At 41.5% G+C, this 25,238-nt stretch overlaps 1 protein-coding gene across 1 annotated transcript; it reads left to right on the top strand.

Moving 5' to 3' along the window:
- The first annotated feature begins 16,576 nt into the window (after positions 1–16,576).
- On the top strand, positions 16,577–23,488 carry SPIC (Spi-C transcription factor). Its single transcript, XM_044441073.1, has 5 exons — positions 16,577–16,582; positions 17,652–17,745; positions 19,384–19,493; positions 21,372–21,480; positions 23,040–23,488. Exons 1-5 carry the CDS (start codon positions 16,577–16,579, stop codon positions 23,486–23,488), a joined length of 768 nt encoding a protein of 255 aa, XP_044297008.1.
- The last annotated feature ends 1,750 nt before the right edge of the window (positions 23,489–25,238 follow it).

The raw sequence follows: 25,238 nt of genomic DNA, 5'->3' as shown, positions 1-25,238 counted from the left end.
TATATAGTGCTACTTGGCCTTAGCTCCACGAAAATGATTTCTGAAGCTATGTAATAGAAGACTTGAAGCCTTAGGGAAAATGTTTTTATTTAATCCTCTTTGTAGGGTACTGCATATGGTTATGTCTTCCATTCCTTACAAAACATACTGATCCAATGCATCTTGTACTGAAAGATGTTTAGAGATGCTCCATGTCATGCCCTGTTTCTCAACAAGACTGGAATCACCACCTCAGAATATGCAAAGAGAATGCATTCTTGATAGCTTGGCATTTGCTCTATACAGTCCTGGGTTTCTGTGCTTATTAGATTATATTCTTACTAGATGCTGTAAAAGCCATGAATCTTGTACTTCTAAAATTTACAACTGAGAGAAACAATATACCGCTTATCCTGCTGCTGCATCACACCTGATGAAAGGGTGTGGATTATCCTACATGTGTTGCTTTTACAAAAAAGCTCTCATTGCTACATTTTTAATAACCTTCCCAAGGAAAACCACAATTAGGGAATATAACCTCAGCTATAAGGCCTTTAGAGTACAATTGTATTGACATTGTCCTAGATCCACATAAGCCTCCCAATTTGGAGACTTACATACACCAAAGTTTTCAGCTGCCACTGTGCCTTGCCTTATGGAATTGATCTAGACAGCCATTTTTGGCCATCTAGATAAAATGCCAAGGTGGAAGGGGTGGAAGGAGGCTGGGCCACTGGTGGAAATTAGTGTAGGTAGGGAGCCCCAGCATCCTCTCTTCTCCCCATCACCAGCATGTCCCCTTTTCCCCTCTCCAAGGTGCACTTCTGAGAAAAAGCTGCAGTGGCTCTTTCTGTGCTAGCTATTAGGAGGCAGGGCAGGGGCTCAACAGCTGAAGTCTGGCACCAACATCAGAGGACCTTGGTGTTGGGAGGCCAAAGGATGCTGTGGCTCCTTTACAGTCAATGTAAGGAGGCCATAGGACTGCACCCTTGACCATTGCCACCAAATCACACCCTTTGCACCTAAAAAACTCAGTACCCTGCTTTCTGCAGTGGTAATGTTACTACCTGCCATCAACTTGTCTCTGTCTCATGGTGACCTATGCGTGAACGTTCCCCAAAGTGTCCTGTCCTTAACAGCCCTTGTTGTTAGTCGCAAAGTCGTGTCCGACCCATTGCGACCCCATGGACAACATTCCTCCAGGCCTTCCTGTCCTCCACCATCCCCCAGAGTCCATGTAAGCTCACGCCGACTGCTTCAGTGACTCCATCCAGCCACCTCATTCTCTGCCATCCCCTTCTTCTTTTGCCATCTATTGTTCCCAGCATTAGGCTCTTCTCCAGGGAGTCCTTCCTTCTCATTTGGTGGCCAAAGTATTTGAGTTTCATCTTCAGTATCTGGCCTTCTAAGTCCACTTAAGCTCACGCCTATTCACTCCCTATGAATCCCAGGTTCTGACTTTAGAAAATTGAGCTATCTCAATTCTTCCTCTTCTTCTGCCACCAATTTCCACTAGCACAGTTGTCTTCTCCAGTGAGTCTGTCATTCTCAAGATGTGCCCTGGTATCAGTTTTGTCAGTTTTGCTTCTAAGGAAAGCTCTGGATTGATTTAATGTTTCTGTTGGTCCAGGTATAGCTTCCTTCAGCATCCATTTTCTTCCTGCAAGCTTTCTTCACTGTGCAGCTTTCACACTCATACTGATCGGGAATAATGCAGATATCTTGGCCTTGGTCTCTAGTGAAAAATCCTTGATCTTTTCTAGTTTCGTCACTGTAGTCCTTCATTACTACACCTTCTTATGGTATAGGCTGGGAAATAAAGTGTTGCTTTTCAAATAATAGGCTACAGTTGCTTCAAAGTTCTTAAATAAAAATAAATAAAATAAATAATAATAAATATGTTTAGTTACAATTCTTGATAGGTAAAAGAGCCTTCTCCAGCTAACTAAGTTCTTACTAGCCTCTCCTGCAAACTAGATTTCTCTGAACTGCACCTGACTCCACTTCTCACAAATAAGAACAAGTGTCATATTCTAAACTTCTTTTTCCTCCAGCTCTTTCTCTTTTTCCACAGTACGATAATTCAAACAGGAAGCAATTCAGACAGGGACTACTTGAAATTCCTGCTGGTCAGACAAAATAGGAACCTCAGATGTAATAACCAATACTGTATGATCCAACCAATAATTTGGTTATCATTGTGAAATCAATCCTGACTGCTCTTTAGAAGGTCAGGTACTAAAACTGAAGCTCAAATACTTTGGCTACCTAATGAGAAGGAAGGACTCATTGGAAAAGACCTTGATGCTGGGAATGATTGAAGGCAAAAGGAGAAGGGGCCGGCAGAGGATGAGATGGCTGGATGGGGTCACTGGAGAGGTTGATGTGTGCTTGGGTGTACTTGGGGGATGGTGGAGGACAGGAAAACCTGGAGGAATGTTGTCCATGGGGTCGTGATGGGTTGGACACGACTTTGGGACTGAACAACAACAACATCAAATTTAAAGAACAGAAAAAACAAAGGCACCTGTTTTGGCCACAAGAAACATTCCAAATCCCTTTAGACCTTGTTCAGACCTAGTGGTAACATTAAGCCCCAGCTGGCAGAGTCGATGGTAAGGAAACATGGGAGTTGTAGGCCAAAACATCTAGAGGGCCACCCTTTTGTGTCTTCATAGAAAACTCACATCTGAATAAATGTGCACCCACTGCACGCTTAACTATGATTAAGTGACATTGGACAAAATATGCATAACAGCATGCTGCACAGGTGTCTTTTCCACAAGGGACTCAGGCAATTCAGGAGTAAATTTACAATTAAAATATAATTAATTGCACAAATTAATCAATTACAGCTAGAAGCCCTGAGGAGATATAATGATGCAGGGAGCAACCAGTAATGTCTTGACTCTTGCTTCTATAGTTGAACTACACACATAGGGATGTTTAAACTCAATGAAATCCCACCAAAGCAGTTGCAACAGTGGGGGCCTAATTGTAGCAAACCCTTAATATAACTAAAGCACTGAATCTTTCTGACAACCATCAGGACAAAATGAACAAACCCTCTGCCATTATATGGCTGTCGAAAGCCTGACACTGTAAGAACAGCTTCAGACCTGTTAAAGCAGGATCTTAGTCTGATCAGAATCCATGTCTCAAATCTTGTTCCTCAGGTACTCCTTAGATATGTCTGCCTGTCCTGAAATGCGTCCCTGATCTCAATCCTTTCAAGCCTTTTGTTTTACTCTCATGTGTCTCTATCAAACTGCTTACCTGATCCACCATCCTCCTCCAAACTGCCTATGTAAGTAATAGGTTATAAAAATATCCTGTACAGAATCCATCTTTGTAGTCCCTTCTGGGGGTTACCTACATGCTGCATGTATTTTCTGTATGTCTGAATAAACTGTAATGTTCTTTTGAATGTACATACCCAGCAAACCTGTGTTCACCCTTTCTTGTTTCACAACATTCCCTTAAAGTTCCATATCAGAGCAAGCAAGCAAAGATTCTTTGTGTCAAACAGAATGCAAGCTGAAGCTGCCATTTCTACAGCTTTTAGAAGTTTGGCTAAGAACACAATAACATGGGATAATAACTTGAGTCATCATTGCCAGCAAGGCCAAAGGCTGTTGTTCTTGCCACAACACTTGCTCATATCCAACAGAAACTTGCCACATACTATGTTTCTGTACTGCATTCCTCAAAAACATATTCCAACTCTCTCCATTGCTAGCTTGGCATTCTATCCAGTGACAGTCCTAGCCTAAGCCCGCATTCATTATGGTGGACCAATTCAAAGTAGGACTAACATTGGATACAACCCTTTTGGTTAGAGTGTTACTAATCTTCTTCTTCTTCTTCTTCTTCTTCTTCTTCTTCTTCTTCTTCTTCAGGGTTCCACTCTATCTCCAGGGCCTCTAGAGGGATGGGGCAATGAGGCCCAGATCCAGTGAACTCATTGGTAAATGCACACCCATGAAGAGTAATAAAGCAAACTACTTCACATTTTGAGCTCTACAGTTGACCAGGTATAGTTATGTTTGACCTGCTAATAAAAGATTGTAGGGAGATTATGTTTCTTAAATATAGTTTTAACCAAAAGAACAACAGCATCTAAGAGATGCATACTCTACTCTTCTAGTGAAAACACATAGCTTAGAGCAGTTTACAATTAAACTTTCACACAGCTCACTAGCAATATAACAAAAAGAGCAAAAACTATATAATATAGAAACATAAAATGTAAAGAGAGCCCCTGAAGATAAAAGCAGCAACACTAGAGAGTTTACCATAACAAGCATCATCTGCTCAGCAAGACAAAAGCCTGCCTGGCCAAAAGCAGCAAGACAAAGGTGCTTGAGGCAGAAGGTCCCTTTCACCATTTCAGCCATCTGTGTCTCTACCATAAGTAGGATTCAACATTCAGATCTTAAGAAGTAGGCAGGCTGATAGGAGTGGAGTCTTGGCTTTTACATCAACAGGAAACAGGCTAATTAAGAATAAATAAATGTATTTGGTTGAATCCAGATTTGTTTGTGTGCTAGAGACCAGAGCAGATTTTTATCTTGTTCTTTCTTCACTTCCATATTTTTTGGTGGCTGGATGTAATCCGAAAGTTAGGTAGTAGAAAATCCACTAACACAGTTCCTGTGGAAGTCTTCCTGACCCTTTCTTTTAAAAGGACCTTTAACTTCCACAAAATAACTGCAACTTGGGGTTTATAATTATCTCTAGCTTTTTCTCTTCCTCTTCTCTGAAGAGTCACAGCTGTTTAAATGTCAGTCAAAATGACCTTGTAGAAGTGAACTGAACACAGAGCTGTTTCCTGATGCTTCATTGCTTTTCTTTGATGTGGCTCATCTTTGGTTCTGGTGGATTGTTTATGCTTTCATTTCAAATTGTTTAGAATATTTTATTGTAGGATATTTCTGTGCTGTTCTTGTATCTTTGGAATTTTGCATTTTAATCACTGTTTGATCTGCTGATATTTTAGTGTTGCAACTTTCCTTGCTGCTTTATTGCTAATCTAATCATTTGTAATCTTATTATATTATTTCTTACATCCTGCCAGCCAGTCTCAGACTCTCAGCCTAGCCTACCTCACAAGGTGGGTGTTGTGAGGATAACATGAAGAGGTGGAAGAAGGCCACATACGTCATCCTCACAATTGCTGGGAGTTGTAGGGTGTATTTGTGTCTAAACATACATAGAATTGAGGCCTGAGCAGTCCCTCATAGAATATAATATGAAAATAAAAAATAAGATAAACTACAGGATTAACAAAATCAAAACATTAAAAGCATGGCAGAACCATGAAGAGTAATACCAGCTAGTGGCAGATTCCTTCACAGGTTGGGAAATCCTTTGTGAATAAGCGTGAAATCCTATGCTTGTTTAGGCAGAAAACGTCCTACAACTCCAGCTTTCCCTAGCTATGTGTAGCCCATCCTTTTTCCTATTGCAAGGAATTCAAGGCAGCTACCTGAATCGTCCTGCTCTTCTCCATTTTATCTTCACAATGATAACCCTGTGAAGTAGGCTAGGCTGAGAGTCAAAGTGGCCTGAAATCACCCACTGAACTTCATGGCTGAGAGGAGCCTAGAACCCAATGCAAGAATCTCCCAAGCCCTAGTCCAGCACTAACCGCTACACCACACTGGCTCTCTTACATCAGAGGTCTCAAACTCGCGGCCCGTGGGCCAAGTGCGGCCCGTGGGACGATATTTTGTGGCCCCCACTCGATATCAAAGTTTAGTGATAGTGCAGCCTGTGCGTTTTTCTCACACGCGCCTGTGTGAGTTGTTACCCTGGGCGCAATGTTCCCTCTAAGCTGTGCGCCGGGACGGACGGGGGAGGGGCCCTGGGGCCTTCAAAGTGCCGGCCTCTGGGAGCCACGTGGGATGAGTGGCCCACCACCACCATGGTGAATACCTGATGCGGCCCAGCCTCACCCAGACTCTACTTCCAGCGGCCCCCAGGTAAGTTGAGTTTGAGACCCCTGTCTTATATAGTTCCTCCCCAACAAAGTCAATCTTCAGAGTCAATAATCAGGCGAATGCACCCAAATCATAACGTAATGATAACCTTTATTCAAAATATAGAGACACCTAGAGAGATTCAATCGTGCAGGTTTCTTCAAGATACGCTCACCTTTATTGCATATTAGCCTTCTGTCAATTTGGCATCCTCTAGATATGTTTGGACTACATATCCCTAGGGTGGGAAGCTTGCCACCATTGTAGTTCAACCCATCTGGAGGGCATCAGGCTGTGAAAAATCTTAGGTAAGTGGAATTTCAAAATCTTTATTTGGGCAATACCATGAACAGGCCAACACATTTTCCCCAGCAGTATGCAAACTTTTAAATTCTCCAGAACTTTCAACCTGGCAAGATGATAATCAAAGCAAAAGGGGTGGGGAGAAGTGAGTGGAACAATTAAAATTCAAGCCATTGAGCCTATGTTTATAAGTGAAAGACATTGACTTCCTTGTCCATGGTTAAGTGCAATGTTACAGAAAGGCCAGACTGTGGAGACAGTGTCTTTTCTTCGCATGTCCCCACTTATCTGATGGGATGTTTGCCATATAGCATAGCAGCAGTTGTATATCCTTTCCTTTCCTTTCCTTTCCTTTCCTTTCCTTTCCTTTCCTTTCCTTTCCTTTAAAAAGCATATAAAACCTGCCCTCACATTGGGATTTTTTTAGATTCATGTGATATGGTAGTTAGAATGCTGGACTGAGACTTGGGAAATCTGGGTTCTAGTCCCCACTATGATGTGGAGCTGATTGGGTGACCTTAAGCTAGTCACAGAATTTCTCTCTAACCTACCTCAAAGGGTTGTTGTGAGGGTAAAATGGACAGGAGGATAACATAAGCTGCCTTGGGTTCCTCACATTATGAAAAGTGGGATTTAATAAATGTATAGAAAGCTGCTCCATTTAAACCTAGCACTGTGGATAAAACTCTGCTTCATTTCCAACTGGCCTTTGTTTAGGGTTTTGGTAATGCTGAGTTTGTGATGGGGCATATTAAAATCAGTGATCAGGTGACTGGCATCATAGCAGAACCCTTTGTCCTGTATCTGGAATGAATCTTGAGTTTACTAAATCAGTAAAACTTTCCACTCATGGGGACCTACAATAAGTCCAAACAAGCATTTGGGGACCTTAACTTTTTTACTATATATATTTGCATGGCAGCTGTGTCACTGTTGCAAATCACAGCGTCCAAGGGTGGGCTCCTACCCGCCATCTGAAGACCAGGGGCTCCCAAATTTCTAATAAGGAAAGCACACACTCCCTGCCTCAAATTTAAATTGAAGACAAACTTTCTTGTATAATATAGTTCTGTGCATGTTTACTCAGAAGTTATTCCTATTATGTTAAGTTGAATTTACTGCTCCTAAGTCAATGTGGATAAGATTCCGGCCTTAAAAAGTGTGTTACCCAGACTTTTGAAGGAACATGTAAGCCAGCGGTAAGTCTGTTACACCAAAGCAAATAGTTTTGTGGGTGGCATCTCAGGGTCTGACAGATTTTTAAAAGCAGATTCCCTTTCATTCCAGTACATAATGAAAAACTGTAAACAGTTCTCTATTAATGTCCCTTCTCTAGGCTAGCTCTTCTCATGATGATCAGTTTGAGCATAGTGTCCTGCATCCCAGACTCCAAGACAGCACTCATTGACTGATGATGGGTTAACCTACTTCTGACTTGCTGTCTTCTGGGCTACTGCAGTGTGGCAAATCACTGTTTTGACATTTTCAGAAACAATTACGACTTCAAGATATCCCCAGAGAGCTGTCCCAACATTAAATTGATCCCATTCAGTACTGAGCACCTGAAACTTACAAGTACTGCAGAAGATATGCAAAATGTTTGTTCTCTCTCATCTCCAGCATCAGGGTGTATCCAGATCTTAGTAAGCCTAGCCTGCATTAAGTACAATCTAATCCAAATCCAAGTGTTTTCCTTGATGGTCATACATAGCATACCTTTTGGAATGATCTTCCTGGGAACCTCTACCTATTTTCTTTATTTCTGCAGCCTAATTCAGAATGAGACAGACTTTTTGTTGTTGCTGGCATTGAGTCATTGGGATTCAGAAACCATTGCAGATCTGTAAACCACGGCAGATCCTGATCTACTTTCTGGCCACCAACGCTCTATTTCTAGCCATGGTCTAGTCTGGTCATTACCAACCTGGTGGCCTTCGGAGGACTTTGGACCTCAACTCCCAGAATTCCCATCCATCAGGGCCATGATTGGGAATTCTGGATGCTGCAGTCCAAAAATGTCTGGAAGGTACAAGGTTGGAGAAGGTTAGTCTAGTCTGTCAATGGTGACTACTCTTGATGTCTATAAATAAATTTATAAATATTTATTTATAAATAAATAAATAAATAAATAAATAAATATGCTCCCTCCTGTATCAGTGCTGGTATGCCTATGTGCACCAGTTGTTGGGGAGCCATGGCTACTGGGCAGGATACAAATGAAATATATACATAAAATAAACATGTAAGATGCTATTGCACTCATGTCCTGCTTGTGAATCCCCACTTTATCAACGGAATGCTGGATTAAATGGACCCTTCATTTGGCCCAATGTAGCTCTTTGCATGTTATATGGCCATGTGTCCAACCGTACAGAGGAAAGTCCTCTTTCTGAAGAACTGCCTGGTCCAAGTTAGGTTTAAAGGCAAAGAACTATAAGAAGGGAAAGCATGCGATTGTCTTCTGTCTTCTTTTTGGGTGATGCACTTCCTCTTTTTTGCCTATGCCTAGCTGGCCACTGCATCTACTCCACAAGAACATATGATGAAATATATATTTTTCTTCAAGGTGCTCCTTTGTCATTTTGGCCTGAGAGAGTCCTGTGGAGGAAACTCCAGAGCAGTGACTCATGCAAGGAGAAGTGTCTTTCAAGGACAGACTGTACTGTTGATTTATCCATATCAGGAAAGACGGACTGTTCCAATATCTGTGTGTGTGGGGTGGGTGGCTGGGTGGATGTCTTGCTGCTTCCAGATGTTGGAAAGAGCCAAGGAGAGACCAGTGAAACATCAAGAGACATCACAACTGCTCTGTGGGTGGGTTTTTTTATTATTTGAGTTTGGCTCTGGCCTTCTTTCTCACAGCAGTCTAGAGGATACCTTGTGGCCCACTAAGTTAACTACCACACTGTTTAGGAATTACCAATCTAGATAAATCACATAACAAAGTCAATAATATAACTCCTTAAAAACCTTTGCAGTATGCCAAAGAATGCTAAAATGTAAAAGGGTGCTTCTTATTTTTATATTATATTTTTAATTCATCCAAATCACCAATGTTCTTTGGGTTGATTACAGAGAACTAAAAGGATAAAATAAAGAGAAAAATATAAAGGCAAAATATCTCCAAATAGCCATAATGTCTAAAATCTAAGAGATTTCGAGTGCAGCCCAACTGGATTGCCACTTGTTAGAAGAAAGCCTTCTATCTTGGAGTCTAATGCCCTGATGGACTGTGGCCAGCGAGGTGGGAGGAGTGACAGAGGTGATCTTCACCACTGTGTCCAACTTTTTATTTTTGTGGGACAGCCTCCGAGGCTGTCCGGAGGGGTTGTGCTCCCAGGCTGAAAAGTCACAAAATGTCTCATATACTGGCCTTTCCCCACTCCAGCCACTGGAACACTCCCTTTTGAACTCCTGAGAGTAATCCAAGGCCACTTTTCTGACCCCATTGGGCAGGTACCATGGGCAGCAGGTGCATGGTGGGAAAGAAATTGGACCTTAAGTCCCACATCCAAACTCATAGCCGTGTCAATGGCTCCAGAAAGGGAAATCAAAACCTTCGCCTCTGGGCCACCCTCCAGCTCTGGAACAGTCTCCTAAAGACAGGCTTCAATGCGTGTTTAGACAAAAAATGCCTGTTTTAAGATGGTATTAAGGTCTGAACACCCTGAACCATATCAAATGCTAGTGATGTTTAAGATCAGAGGAAACCTAAGCGCCATGTTACAAGGCAAGGAGACATGTTTTGGGTTTCTTTACCCATAATTTGTTGAGAGGCTTATTCAGTCTGTGAAATGGATGCATGGAGAGGGACCCAGGCTTTGGATTCTAGGGCAGCCATAGTGGCCTCAAGTGCTGGAAGTCCCCCTCTACACCACATATAAAATGATGAACTTGTGGCCCTGGCTGTAAAAGGGGAAGTTGTATTGAACAGACTAGACACAAGAAAATAGTATGTAAGTAATTGGATCATTTTCCTGGAACTGTTTGATGGTAAACTTGATCTGTGAGGGGATGTAACATCTAATACTCAGATATCACACTCCTTCTTTCCTTCTCCTCTCTGCTGTTTCCTCCCTCCCCTTTCTTGACTTTTGCCTCTTGTGGATTTTTGTTTGTTTGCTTGTTTGTAAATTAGCATTTCTTGCAGTCCCTGGTTGTTAATAATTAGGTAGGGTTATTGTTGAGGGGAGGGGTAATTCTAGGGAGGTGTGGCAAGGTTGGGCGTACTGATTGCAGTCATTTCTCTTTCCGAGGCAACTAATATAAACTTCATATAAAGGCTTAAATCTGTACTATTTAATTTGAGGAATTGTGCCAGTTGGCAGGAGAGCAACACTGCTTGTACAGTGTTTAGCTTGGCATGTTGATAGCCCCTTTTTGGCAATGCCCTTGTCAATTTCTTTTTCCAGTTTCATCCTTACCTTTTTTTTAAAGATTGGTCCATGTACTAGAGAAATAATTGCACCCACCTAAAAGCTCCTCCTCCTGCAGCTGGTCAGCCACTTTTGGCTTGCCTTTGTTTCATGTTCGCTGTTTCCCTACACTGGTTTCTGTTGTTCGCTGTCAGATATACACGAGACTTACAGAACACTGATAAGGACTAGTAAAATTCAAGGCAGAGCAGTGCACTGGATTGGTAAATATATTCAGAACAATAAATCATGGGGGAATCACACATTTCTTAGCAGCAAGGTTTCAAATGTGCAACTGTGGGGGAAATGTGAAAGACACACTCTGTGTGCATCCTTCTTGATTTTTAGGACCACGGGGTGGAGATCGCTGACAAGGGATGAGAGAGGATAGCAGTGGCACTAGCAAAATTGCAAGAGGGAGGAGGGGAATTGCTGGTCTTGCCAGGCATTTTTGTAGTCATTCCTGACAACCCACAGTGAAGTTTCCCTGCTGGGTTTGGATATCAGAGCAAGCTACCCTGAAAAACAAGTTGCTCAAAACAAGAAGACATAGGTTTTCAGGTTGACTTGTTTATCAAAAACAACACACATTAAAAAGAAGTCTGGGGTCTGGCATCACATTAAACTACCTTGAAGCAGCCCGCAATGACAACCTGCCATGACTTAGTTTGTCATGCAAATCAGGTCAATGCATTTCTGTAAATTCCATTTGTGTGTTTACTTGGGTGCCATCAATTGTTGAGTGACCAAATGTTACATCAGATCTCATAAATTAAGGTGTAGGAGGTAGCAACATGGAAAAAAGCCTATTTAGTAGTGGCATCCTGACTTTGTAATGCTCTCCCCAGAGAAGCCGGCCTGAAACACATCATTTAAGCTAAAGGCTTTAAAAAATTCCTAGTCTTCTTAATCCTCTTCATATCACTTTTCTGACACTTGGTGTTTCATTTTAATTCTACTGGCCACTTTTGTATCTCTCTTGAGTGATATGATGTTTTGAGGTTTTTGCTTGCATGTTTTGTAATTTTAACTTTTTGAATGCTGCTCCAAGAATATGATGGAAATGGTAAAATAAATAACATAATGCATTTGTGAACTGCTTCTGCATTGCAGAATAGGTACAATCTTTATTTATTTGATTTATATCTTGTGCTTTTCTTACAAACTTAACGTGGCTTACATAATTCTCCTCCTGCTACTCTCAATCTTATCCCCACAACAACAACCTTGCAAGGTAGGTCGGGCTGAGAGTCTGTGACTGGCCCAAGCTCACCCAGTTGGTTCCATGGCTGAGCAGGGACTAGAACCCAGGTTGCCCGAGTCCCAGTCTCACACTCTTCACCAGATAACTACCCACCACTCTGCACACAGATGCAATCCTGTGCATGATTACTCAGATAGAAGTCCCACTGACTTTCTCCTTAGTATGGATGTGTAAGGTTTGCAGCTTAACGCTATTTCTTGAAAATATTTGGCAGGGAATTTCACCAGATCAGAACAAGATTTTTGAAATAAGGAAATACTAATCCAGTAGCATTTACCTGGAAGCAAACCTTTCTGCAAATTTATGCACAACCTTTCTGGCGGTAAGAGCATGGAATAAATATGCATACAATTCCATTGTAAAATGCTTTGTCTTTTTAATGTAAAGCATGCCGATTTCCTTATGTGCAACCTCTTTTCAGATTTATCTGAAATTTAGATGCATATGCTTTACAGCCAAATATGTCATTAAATGAAGTGCTTCATTCAAGTAAGTGTTTTTAATTGATTAATAATGAACCCCAAATCTGCTTGGCTAGGTACATTTTATTTTGGTTTATGAAATGATGCTCTCAGCATCTTTGAAAAAGACAAGCATTTTGTTGGATTTTTGGTACGTGTAGATCTCTTCCTCGTTGTTGCGGTTTTCAAGTGTTCCCTTCTCAATGGGACTTCCCAACGGAGGGCACCGCCTTGGGTTACATGGGGCCAGAAAAGCAGTTGCCTAAGAATTACTACTGGGGGGGATTTATCCTTGAAAGGGGCTGCAGTCTTCCACGGGGTTGATATGTATCAGTGAGCGTGTATGCACACCTGGTGTGTTGCACACCTCCCATCCATGTCCTCCTAGAGTCTCTCCAAGGCTGCCCTTTGATGCACATGCAGGACCTCCTTGGACCTACAAGCAATGGCCTTGAACCAGTCTAGAAGAATAGGAAGCTCAGACTAACGAGAAGTGATGAAGGAGCTGATGTTGCATTGCATTTTTTTTTTTTTTGGTTTTGTTTTAAGAAAGTGCAGCATTCACAATTTACGTTAGCAATTTGTAGCTTTAAAATATATGGATTAAGGCTGGTTCAAGAAATAATAATTGAGGAATCATATGTGTTTTAATCAATTAAACTCTGCTAAAATTGTGCATGAACAAAGCAATCTTTCTAAAGGGGAAGAAGCTTCTTTACTTTGTATGTAGATGGTACATACAAGTGTGGCAGTTGGCATCATCTTAGAAGAAGCATTCCTTACTTGATCAAAGAAGCTAGAATGCCTCCCCCAAGATGGAGCCTGCCATGCATGGTTTTTGCAACTACTTGTACTAAAAATAGCTTCTTTTTTAACTCTGTGCCAAATGAATCAGGCTGGCCTTTTTAATCAAATAAAAGTTAGCCTAACTGATTGAGTTCCTGAATATTACAGTGCAAATAATGATTCTTTAGATTTCTATAGATAGGTAGGCCTGAAATATTAAACAACTGGTATGCATTCTTACTTGAGCATAAACAGTTTGTCTCAGTGGAACTCAATGGCCTGGCAGCTAATAGGTGTACGGACTACAAAACTTTTGTTTGATCTGAGGTAAATGTGGGCAGAAGGTACATCTCTCAGTCTAATGGTAGGACTACTGGGCAATATGCAGTAGATTTGGCAAGGATTTCTGACTCCCGATTGTTTAACAACAGCAATGACAATATTATTCCCCTCCCTCCACTGAACAAAGTTTGGGGTAACCAGGTGCAGATTTTTGTTTAGAATAACTGTGAGCTCCATTCTGGTGCTTCAACTATATACCTTGGCTTACAAACTTTTCATTCTAAGCACATGTCTCTTGTGCCAGCTTCAAGTTGGTGGAAATTGGAGTTTCAGTAAAACCAAAATATGGTTTGGTTTTGAACTGTCCAGCTGATGTTTGGCATGGATTTTACCATAACACTCAGAAAATTCAGCTTTTATCTCAGATAACTTGCATTACAGTTTGCATGCTATGGCTGCAAGTTAAGGGTTAACTATGCTATGATTAGTCAAGAGAGCCAGTGTGGTGTAGTGGTTAAGAGCATGGGACTGGGACTCAGACGACCTGGGTTTGAGTCCCCGCTCGGCCATGGAGCCAGCTGGGTGACTTTGGGCCAGTCACAGACTCTCAGCCCAACCCACCTCACAGGGTTGTTGTTGTGGGGATAAGATGGAGGAGGAGAATGATGTAAGCTGCCTTGAGCCCTTTGTAGGAAAATGGTAAGATATAAATCCAAAAATAAATAAATAAATAAATAAATAAATAAATAAAACATTGCATGAGCTGCTTTCATGTCAAACTTAAATGGAGTGATCTGAAAATTATAGACGTGAGAAGTAATTTCCAACAGTAGAGAACCCCAAGCAGGCTGATGGAAGGTTGTCAGTGTGAGATGCAAACCCAAATCTATGGGTTGTTAAGGGGTTAGACAGCACAGCAAAAAACATTTAGCATCTAAAAGACCTGCTGTTTTGGATTCTCTTGCACAAGTTCTGATGTTATATGTTAATGGGGCCAGCAGTCAGTCAGTCCGTCAGTCAGTCCGTCAGTCTCTCTCTCTCTCATGCGCACACACACACTATGCAGTAATAGGTAGCTTGCATGAACATGGCTATAGCCTTGTAACAAAAATGAAGGTACAGTGTAATCCTATGAATGTGTTACTACCGGAGGTTGAACATCCATTTCACCTTTCTGCTGCTACAGTTAGAAAGTTCTCCTTAGGGTTGTCATCCTCCTTTCCTGACCTTGCTTCTATGTCTGAGAGAAACAAGCATTAAACACATTTAGAATGCAATTCTGTTGCATGCTTAGGCAGATAAACTACCCCACAAGTCCAGCATTCCCCAGCCAATTGTGCTGGCTGGAACATTCTAGAAGCTGTATGATCTTTTTTTCTCTGTCAAGCATAGTCTGCCCGTAAAGACTGCTCTGGAACATGCATTTAATTCTCCCATTAAAATGGACGGACATTAAAAGGCCTAAATGGATGAATCTTGTTCAAAGAAAAGCAGCAGATGAAGCTTTACTTAGGTTGAAGATAAGTAATGGGAAAAACTAAACCTATGTAGTTTCCCTATTTGATGCTGTTAAAGGCATGGAGTAGCCTAGTGGGACACTTGAACATCTAGGCTCTTCCTAATTCTTGGGGCACTTTGTCTAAACATACATAGGATTGCATCCTTAAATCCTCTTTCCTGCACTGCAGACTCATTGCTTCCCTTTCATACTTCTCAGTATGAGTCTTTCTATTTGTCCTTCCTTTTTTCCTTCGTCCATAAAAAGGTGGCTTTGAAAAAAAAAAAACCCTAAAAGCTAAGGCTGCAGTGTGCTGCAGCTTTTATTTTAATGAGAAATCCCCAAATAATGTACTTCCTCAAAATGTACTACTTAATGCAGCCCCATCGTTGGTAACCATACATACTCTTTTTGCTGACTTAGAGCAGGTTCTGTGTTGTTCAAGCGGGTGGCCTTTGCTAGGTAAGTGTTGGCAACGGGTTTGCTTCAAGATCCAGCTACTTGGCCCTCCGGCTGTTGCCTGTGTCAGCTGCTCCCAAAGTGCTGCTGCTAATGCTTGGGCAGCTTCAGCTTTGAGGGCACTGAAGAAGATGAGCTTAGGAAGGTGCAGCTGCAGTACCTTACGCAGCACCAAACATTACTTTAAATTTTTCACAGTACCTGCTGCAGGCCTTATGATTGTTGCCTCATTTAGAGCTCTCAAGACCTGTCTTCCTTGATGACCTCCAGACTGCAATACCCATGCTGGCAAGGGATGATGGGAGCTATAGTGGCAGTGTGTTTGGAGAGTGCCAGGTTAAGGGAAGGCAGCTGCTCTTTGGTCTGGATTTCTTCATGGATTTAGAGCCACAATCTAGAACCGCTTTCTCCATCCATATGCCCTCCAACATCTGAAGGGCACTCATCTGGAAAGCTGATCTTGAGAGCTTGCGGGATTCCCTCCAGCTCCCTGACTCTATCTCACAACATACTTTTCAAACTCTTCCATGTTTATAAAGTATTTTGCTGTGATGAGCCCTCCAAAATTCCAGAAGGCACATGGAAGAGTTTATAACAATTAATATATTTAAATGTATTGTTTACTATGTAAGTGATCAATACAATCAAAATGTATCTTGAATATAAAGCTTTACTTGTTCCACTCCTTCTTTTCTAGTATTTGAATATTATAATCACAATATGTTCAGGGTGTAATTCTGATCTGTATTAACAGTTGAATTAACTTATGGTGGACCACAATCAAATTTTTAGTAAAGTAAAACCCTTGCTTTATTTTTAGATTGTTAAGTTTAGCTAGCTAGCTTAGCAAGATATTCAGCTTGCACTAAATGCAGTCTTATTTAGATGGCATTACAAATTGCTTTTTAAAGGGTTAGGCTCAAGCTTTATTTTAGTGCTAAAAAAAAAGACTGGTTAAAGCAATTAAAATAACCTGATGGTAAAAGTATTCAGACTGGAAAGGAAGCATTAAAATAATTTTAAAGTAGTTTTTATATTAAAATTTTAACTAATAGGTGAAATAGCATTATGGTACAAATCAACTTTAAAAAATAAACATTCTGCTTTTCCAGCCTGCTGATAAAATGAAACAGGCTAGAAAAATAATCATGAAGGTAGATTGATATAGATAGGACTAGTGCTGATCACTAAATGGATTTCTTATATTCTTCCTCTCCAACTGTTTTTATCTCGCTTCTCTCCAAACTTGTTTCTGCTATCTTTCTTACTGTACTCTTTGATAGGAGCAACCTAGACTGAAGATCTGGAATTGGTTTTAATAATGGTAGGTACCTGCTGTTTATGCTCAGTCATTTTTGAACTAGGGTATGATAACAACAAAGCAAAGCCTTATTAAAATTACTACAAAAAGCTGAAGATAATTTTACAGTTTTCTTTGGTATGTTGCAATTGAATTGATAATGGATTTTCAATCAATTCCATGATAGATAAAATAGTTATGTTTGTAGCTTTTTAAATAGCCAGGATTCTAAAATGTTACGCATTTTTAGCTGATTTGTGGTCAGTATTACATACACTCCCAGACTTGTGATGTGGTCCATAAAAGGAAAAAATGTGTTCACCATGGATGTGAAGAAAATCCCAGTGCATCAATTTCTAAATACACTTTGCTCAATGGAACACATGCACATTTGAAAAATATTTATGGATTTTTATCCATGAGGGGGAAAATATCTACATTGAGCTGGCATGGAACAGACTCCAAGGTGAGAAAATGTGGACTTTTGTAGAAATTGACAGATTTGGCCATTCCTAGATAAGACTAAAGGATCACTGGTTCCCAGATAGTTGTTCCCATGATTTTACTCCATTGCTAATTAATCACTTATTTTATAAATATTTACTTTTTAAAAAAAGTAAATAGTGGGTGTACAGCTCTCCCCACATCTGGATCAAGACTCCGGTGGGGAACAAGATAACCTTCCTTCTTGGCCAGTGTCTCAGTTTCCTCCTTACCCGGATTAGCTTTGTTCACATTTTTTTTAAAAATCCTCTATGCAATTGTTCATCCAAAAAATGGTGCTTCGTCTAGTTTAGCTCGGATACTCTAGCTAAGCCGTTCCTAGCCTTTTGACTGCTCCCTGCATGCCTCGGCTATTTCATCTAGTTCTCTTTGCTGCACTTCATCTGCAAAGCTGGAAGTAAAGGTGTCTATTGTTGCAGAGTTTTACAGACCAGGACTTGCTAGGACAAGCTCTTGAAGACGCCTTGGAGGTGTTACAACACAATTCTGAGGGTGACTTTGATTACGGAACAGGTAAAAAGATAAAACAGTTCCATTCCAGTTTTGATTGTCTGCCGTGGCCCATTATTTCTAAATCCCAGGATATACATCAATGGGCTGCATTGACAACCTGCCTCCAGTCCAATACATTCAGCATAACAATATTCGGTAAATTACATTAGGAGCAAAACAGTGCACCAGATAAGTGACTAGGTAGAAAGGGTAAATATTTGTACTGAATTCATTCATTTATATTTAAATTATTTGCTAAATTTTTACTGTGCCCTTCATCCAAGGATAGCATGCATGGGAAATTGAACCTAGGCTTCCCTGGCCTGAGTCCAACAGCCATTATACTACACTGCCTTGATCGAATCAGGTCTACCAAAAATGTTGAGGGTCAAATCAAGCCCACTTGGTTCCCAGTTTAGCCTCATGAGGTTCCCCAGATAGCTTCAACCCTTGACCGCCATTCATTTGCTTTGTTCCCCACCTTTTGTACAGCTCTTCCTCATTCCAAAACATTGGAAATAACTATAAACCAAAACATTCTGGGGTGGGGGAGGGGGTTGGCCCTTCCCCAATTTTCCCTCTAGATCCACCTGCCATGCAGTGTAGCCCCGAGTTTCTCTAAAACTGAAACATGTTTGTCAGTCCTACATGACTGTAATTGCACGGAGGGAATGAGTGGAGCTGTGCCCACCAGTCCTGCATTTCCTCTATTGCCAGTTTCAGTCACAAGGAGGCCAATTTCCAAACTAGATCTTTAAACCTGGTTCCCTGTATATTTTTACTGTTGCATTTGTATCCTACTCTTCTTTCCTCTTGCAAAGAACCCAAGGCAGTTTACATAGCTCCTCCATTCCATTTTATCAGCATAACAACCTTGCTAGGTGGGTTAGGCTGAGAGTGAGTGGCTGGCTCAAAGTCACTCGGTGAGCTCCATAGTCAAGCAGACTAGAACCCAGAACCCCCAGGCCCCCGTCCAACAGTATAATCCACATGCCACCGTGGTTCTCCCTTCTGTGACACCACAAATCAGTCCCTGGAAGGAAAGACGAAGCTCAGAGGAAGACAGAAGGCTGGTGTAGATGGTTCAGTTGTCACAAGGGGGTTGCGCCACAACAAACCACAGGAAAAGTGAGTTGCTCGAAGATAGTCTATCTCCCCTTAGCATACAGAGCAAATATTGTGCTTTGTTAAACCACAGTACTCAATCATCAGAACAAGAAAACCCTGGTTTAAGCACTTCCTGCAAACTAGGCTTGCAAACTAGTTTGATTCTGCTGTGCAGCAGATGAGTGCGTTGGACTCGGAATGTTTACATCTGAATGGGAGCACCTATTTTGGTTTGGACATTCTTTGCACCTGGAGGCCCTAGATTTTCCACATGTTTTTACTCATAATTGGATATGCCCAGAAATGGTCCCCACAGTTCAGTTGGACTGAGAGGGCTTTCAAACACATCCTTTCTTGTACAACTGCCCTGCCTCATTCACGGAACTGTATGGGGCCTCCAGCCAGCTTCATATGCTGCTTGTAATCCCCTGTACTTTCACATCACATTGTCCTTCTTGCTTCTCACCTAAAAATAGTTTCAGAAGCATGTTCCGGAGCATTTTCTCATCTACATTTTGCTTCTTCATGTATCTGTTTTTTTCTCCCCTGAAGAAAGCTATAAAAACTGCCCGACTTACCATCATCATCCTCTCCAAGCAAATGCAAGTCACTTAGCAGAAACTTCCACAGAAAAAACAGTTTATAGCTGGAGAAATGCAATCGTAAGTGAAATGCAGTATTACAATAGGAAAATGGCTTTTCTTAAATACTGTTATGTTGTCCTGATAGAATCAGTCCTAATAAGAAGCTGAGTATAAAAAGTATTGCTGATTCATCTGTATTGGATAATTCTGTTACTGGGAACTTATTCTGGGGAAATGTAATCATTAGTGAGTGTAGAAGTCCTCACTAAACAGGTAATCTTATGCAGACTGATTTAGAAGGGACCCCTGCTGTACTCAGTGGGATTTACTTTCTAGTAAGGATACTTAGGATTAATCATCATCTAAGTGGAACTGCCCTTGGGCCTGATCCAGACGCTGGTGCTGAATGCAGGGGCTGCAGCATTCACAGGGGCAGCCAGCTCTGCTCATAAAAGGTGTGTGGTTAAAAAAAATGCACTGGCTGCATTAGCTACTGAGCCACATTCATGGTCCCACTGTTGTTATGCAAAGCTCCATACAACTTGGGAACAAATCAAACATTGCATTTTTTGAATAAAATGTAATGGCACTCTTTCTTTCTGTCTGTCTGTCTGTCTGTCTGTCTGTCTGTCTGTCTGTCTGTCTTTCTTTCTTTCTTTCTTTCTTTCTTTCTTTCTTTCTTTCGCTGACATGGCTTGGTTTATTAGTTCATTTAGAAGTTCAGTATAAACATAAATTAAACAACTTGGAAACAGGACTACTTTTATAGATATACCCAAGTGTCCTTTCGGATTGTCCGAGGAGGCCTTGCTGGTCATTCCAGAAGGAACAAAATGTTGCAGGGTGACACCTCACCAGGTGGCCTTCTTGGTGTCAGTGGAAGCCACACCTTGGGGAACTCACCCTCAGGCATTTTGGCATGCAGAAACATGGCAGCTTTCAGAACATATTTGTTCACCTAAGCTTTCCACCACCACCACCACCACCACTGAATTTCATTTCTATCCCAACCTCTTGCAAGGAACCCAAAGTGACTTACAGAGTTCTCCTCCACCCCATTTTTATCTTCACAACACCCACCCTGTAGAGAGTGAGTAACTTGCCAAAGTCACCCGGTGAGCTTTATGGCCCCCAGTCCAACATACTACCCACATTGGGTATCTATTGCTCATAATTAAATCAGTCTTGCTGCTCCATTTTACTGCTTTTCTACTACTCTATATTATTATTGGAATTGGAATTAAAAAAATATTTTATAACTGTGATCATAACCTTTAAATGGAAACTACATAGGAATTTTATTATTATAAATAGTGTATTTGTTGTGAACCAATGTAGCTTGATGGTGAGAATGCTGGACCAGGTTACTGGAGGATCTGGTTTCTAGTCCCCATTCAGCCATGAAACTCTCTGGGTGACTATTGGCCACTCACTTTCGGCCTAACCCACCTCACAGGGTTATTGTTTTGATGGAGTAGGAAATATGTCATCTGCCTTGTGTTTCTCACAAGGGGTGGGATATAAATGCAATGCAATAATACCAATTTTAGTGGTATATAAATATGAAAAATGAATTATCCAAGACCCACTCATCCTAAGAAAATGAAGTTAATAGTGTCATTGAGACACTTGCTGAAGTGAATTTCTCATGCCTCCCTAGTCCCCGCACTTCCTTCAAGAAGCAATGATGCCACAAAAGAAGCCTGACAATTTACAATATAAAGATAGATGAATTTAATGGCATGTGCACATCCCTGTTCCCAACTCATCCTGATTCTGTTCCTGGTCTAAAAGGATTTGCACACATTCTCCTCTTTTATACACACAAAAGAGAAGATCAGTATTTATGCAATTGGTCATTTTCAGTCCTATTTTCTGACTATGGAATTCTAGAGGACCAGTTTTGACTTCACTCCCTTTCGTGTTTCCTTGCTACGCTGCCATCACTTCTGCAAGAATCCTGAAACAGACTTGTATCCAGATGGAGCTGTCTACCACAGCCTGCAGCCTATTCCGAAAAGCCAAGGGGTGTGTATTACTCCTGTACCGCAAAAAGGCAGCAAAGGTGTGTAAAAAGCCCGATGCTCACAAGCATCCACTGCTTTAGTTTGAGAAACACTTTGAAACTTGTTCCCCCTTTTTTATGAATGCATTCATTGGTGTTAGGGGAAATGTATTACGTTTTTAGATCTATCAAAGATAACTGGAGGTTCATTTCTGTTCTGTAATGTATTATATGTCTAACTTTTTACAGATTTAAAATTTTATTGCTTGTTTGTTTTCCTTGTTTTGACTTTGGCTTTGTTTTTATTTTCCTCACTTGTGTTAACATGTTTATATTTCACACGTGCTTCACCCACAGAAATTCAGTTAGAAGAATCAATTTTTCCCCTTTTGGGAGTCCACCAGAACCACTGTTGTGGACAACTTTATGCTAGAATTGGAAAACCCCATGGCTTTTTCAAGAAAGGTCATTCCTTAAAGCTGCTATTCCTTACTCTTGCCAGGAGGGGGAACTTGTGGGGTTTTCGATATTGCCATTGTGTTTTCCACATCATTCTGTTGTTTCAAGAGCACTCATAAATGACAATTAAAGTAGATAGCATGAAACTGGATTAACATTTATTTCCTTTTCCCATTAATCCTGGAAACTATAGATGATTTATTATATTAATATTCCAGCTCTTTTTCCTTTTAAGGAACTCAAGACAGTTTACATAATTATCCTCCTCTCAGTCTTATCCTCACCACAGCAACCCTGTGAAGTGGGTTGGGCTGAGAGTCTGTGACTGGCCCAAAGTCACCCAGTTGGCTCCATGACTGAGTGGGGACTAGAACCCAGCTCTCCTGAGTCCCAGTCCCATACTCTTAACCACTACACCTCACTGGCTCTCATAGATGTCTGAGAGGAACTTGGGATCCCTAATAAAGAATGCTTCACTCTTTCATCAACCTTTTCAGAGCTAGGTTCTTCCATCATCATCATCACCACCACCACCACCACCATCTTTAATTTCTATACTGTCCGGCAGCCAAGGCTCTCTGGCTGGTTTACAGCAGGTTTCCTTTAGCCCTAATGAGCAGTCCTGACCCAGTGAATGAAGACCAATGAAGTGAACCAGGAGTGTCAAACTGCAACCTGGGAGGGGCAGTCTGAGGACTCCCTACTGATCTCTTTCTTGGCCAAATGCTGTGAGTGGTGGGCTCACATCCCTGATGTCAGAGGGCAGGACCACCACCTTAATGTTGTCCAGTTCCTGGTTGTTTTGCTCAGTGTGCCAATTAAGAGGGCAGAGATAACAGCAGTGACTCCTTTTCTGTTTGAAGGCCTGTTTGGAGAGGCCTCCTGCAAGGCCCTGTAGAACTGATGGGCCAGCCAGCCAGGCAGAACCTGGCCCACAGTTTGAAGGGCTTCCACAGATGTTCTAAATGGACAGTTAAGCATTGCCCATTACCAGGCCTCAACCAAGCAACTGATAAATCTTTGTGCTGTCAGCACAACTTACATAAAAAGTAGACATAAAAATGTTTATACTTACATAAACATAAAAATGTTTATACTCAGAAACATTATGAAAAGTTCCATTTAGAACTTGCTTTATGTTTGTTTTCTCTTCCTTACAGGCAGGAAAAAACTGCGCCTATTTGAATACCTTCACGAATCTCTGCAGAATCCAGACATGGCCAATTGCATCCAGTGGATAGATCAGCCCAATGGCATCTTCCAGTTTGTTTCCAAAAACAAGGAGAAACTGGCAGAACTGTGGGGGGAACGCAAAGGAAACCGGAAGACCATGACATACCAGAAAATGGCCAGAGCTCTGAGGAATTATGGAAGGACAGGGGAAATCATTAAAATCCGAAGGAAGCTGACCTATCAATTTGGTTCTGTGGTTTTGCAGAGGCTTTCTCCCACTTATGTTCTGGGGAAAGACATTGATCCGTATGTCCAAGATGATCAAGAGTGTTCTTATCCCAGTGACTGGCTTTCTTATCATTATTACATGTATGACAAGGGCCATGAGCTCCAGCAGCCTAGCAGCAGTACAAATCCATTTTGCTATAGCTCTTAGGAAGAAAATTTGGAAAACCAGCAACTCTACTTCAGTATTCATAATACTTTTCTGTTAAGATACTGCCTTACGCATTGCATGCAGACTTACATATGGATCTATTAACTTTCTAGTAGCCTGAAAATATAAGCAAGTTTTCAGCTCCACATAACCCTTCCTCAGGTTAAGATGAAATATTCACACAAGGTGCTTAACATAGCAAACTTTCCATGGAGTAAACCCAATTGAGCTCAGTTGGGTTAACTTCTGCACAGACATATCAGCAGTGTCAGGCTGCAGCCTGATTCACACTTAACTAGGAGAAAGTCACACTGAACTCAGTGCAGTGTCTCTTTCTGAGTAGATGCGCACAGGATTGTATTTTAAAGCTCCTCTTTTTTTAAGATGAGCAATCCAAAAGACATGAAAGAGGCTATTATAACAATACCTTGATTTAACAGTATAGATTTAGTGGCCAGTCGCATTTCTTTCAGTGAAACTTTTTTCCAATTAACAGTACCATCTTAATCATGTTTATTCAGAAGCAGAGTGGAATTCCTAGTAAGTAGGCTGAGAGTTCTAGCCCAAATGGTAAGGTTTCAGGGCATGTTATATGAACAACTGCAAACATGAAGGTTTCGGAACTTCCAGTCTGTCTCTTTTGTTCTTATGCATTAAACATATCAAAGATTACTGTGGCATTTGTGTTCAGTTACTTCTGCACTTAGTTTAAAAGTTACTGTGTCTATTTTGGGGTAACAGACTTGTTACGGGCCCCTTATCAGCCTACGAAGGACATCAACATTGAACTTCACCCCCCACACCCTGTAGAACTGGCCCTAGATTTGCATATTTCAGAGGCTGTCTCAAGCAATAGGTGTTCGGGAAGAGGGAGTGGTGGCAAAGTGCTGCAGGTCAAAGTCACGTGTGCCACAGGACCTGCCCCAATCGTTGTCCCAAGGTGTCCCATCACTACTGGTAAAGTAAGATTTGAACTAGGCTAGCTAGCAGCACAGAATACCCGCTTATCGCTTATTGAACCTAGCCCACCCTTGCGCACGGCACACCTACTTGCTAACTACTTTATCTGAAAGGTACAGGGTCTACCCCGACCCTCTCAGAGTCACATAAGCATGACCATGCAAAACCAAAAACAGGAACAAGGTGGTGATAGAGATGCACAAGATGCACAAGAAGCATGAGCGCAAGGTCAGGCAGGGAAGATAACATGACTAAGAGGCCTGCAGGACCCGGATACCAGCGACGATTAGGAGTGGTCAGCAGAAACTGCGGCAAGAGACGTGCCGAAGACATACGTTAGTACTTTTCCAGAGATAAAGAAATGCTATAAAACGGCTTGTAATACCAGACATAGGCACCGCACTTTACTAAAGTGTTGGTCCCTGCGCAGGTACAATAAAGGAGCTCCTCCTTCTCTCCACTCTGGTCTTGTGGTCTGTTTGCCAAGGACTGACAAGGCGTCCGTTGGGATATAACAAGATTCATCAGGGCTGGAGTGGGGTCCTCCATGTTGTCCCTTGCCTCATGTCTTGGGCTAATCCCCTTTCCTTCTGCAGTCTTTTCACCCTCAGATGCTTTCCTCCCAGCTGAACAAACTCCTGTCCTTATGAGATGGAGCCTAAATGAGGAGCAAAGGGCTTGGAGGATGAATTCTAAGTGTAGGAGAGCAAAGAGGGAGTTTAACTAATCTGCTTGGCCTTTTAAGGTGTGCTCTCACTCTCTCTTTTTAAGTATGATGTGCAAGTATGAT

The sequence above is a fragment of the Varanus komodoensis genome, unplaced genomic scaffold, assembly GCF_004798865.1.
Source record: "Varanus komodoensis strain SLA01 unplaced genomic scaffold, ASM479886v1 scaffold39, whole genome shotgun sequence".
NCBI lineage: Eukaryota > Metazoa > Chordata > Lepidosauria > Squamata > Varanidae > Varanus > Varanus komodoensis.
This window is presented reverse-complemented; position numbering and strand designations above follow the sequence as displayed.

Coding starts and splice junctions, on each gene's coding strand:
- SPIC (XM_044441073.1), top strand. Junction 17,746..19,383: donor TGACTTTGATTACGGAACAG/GTAAAAAGATAA, acceptor TCTCCCCTGAAG/AAAGCTATAAAAACTGCCCG. Junction 19,494..21,371: donor ATAGCTGGAGAAATGCAATC/GTAAGTGAAATG, acceptor CACTTCTGCAAG/AATCCTGAAACAGACTTGTA.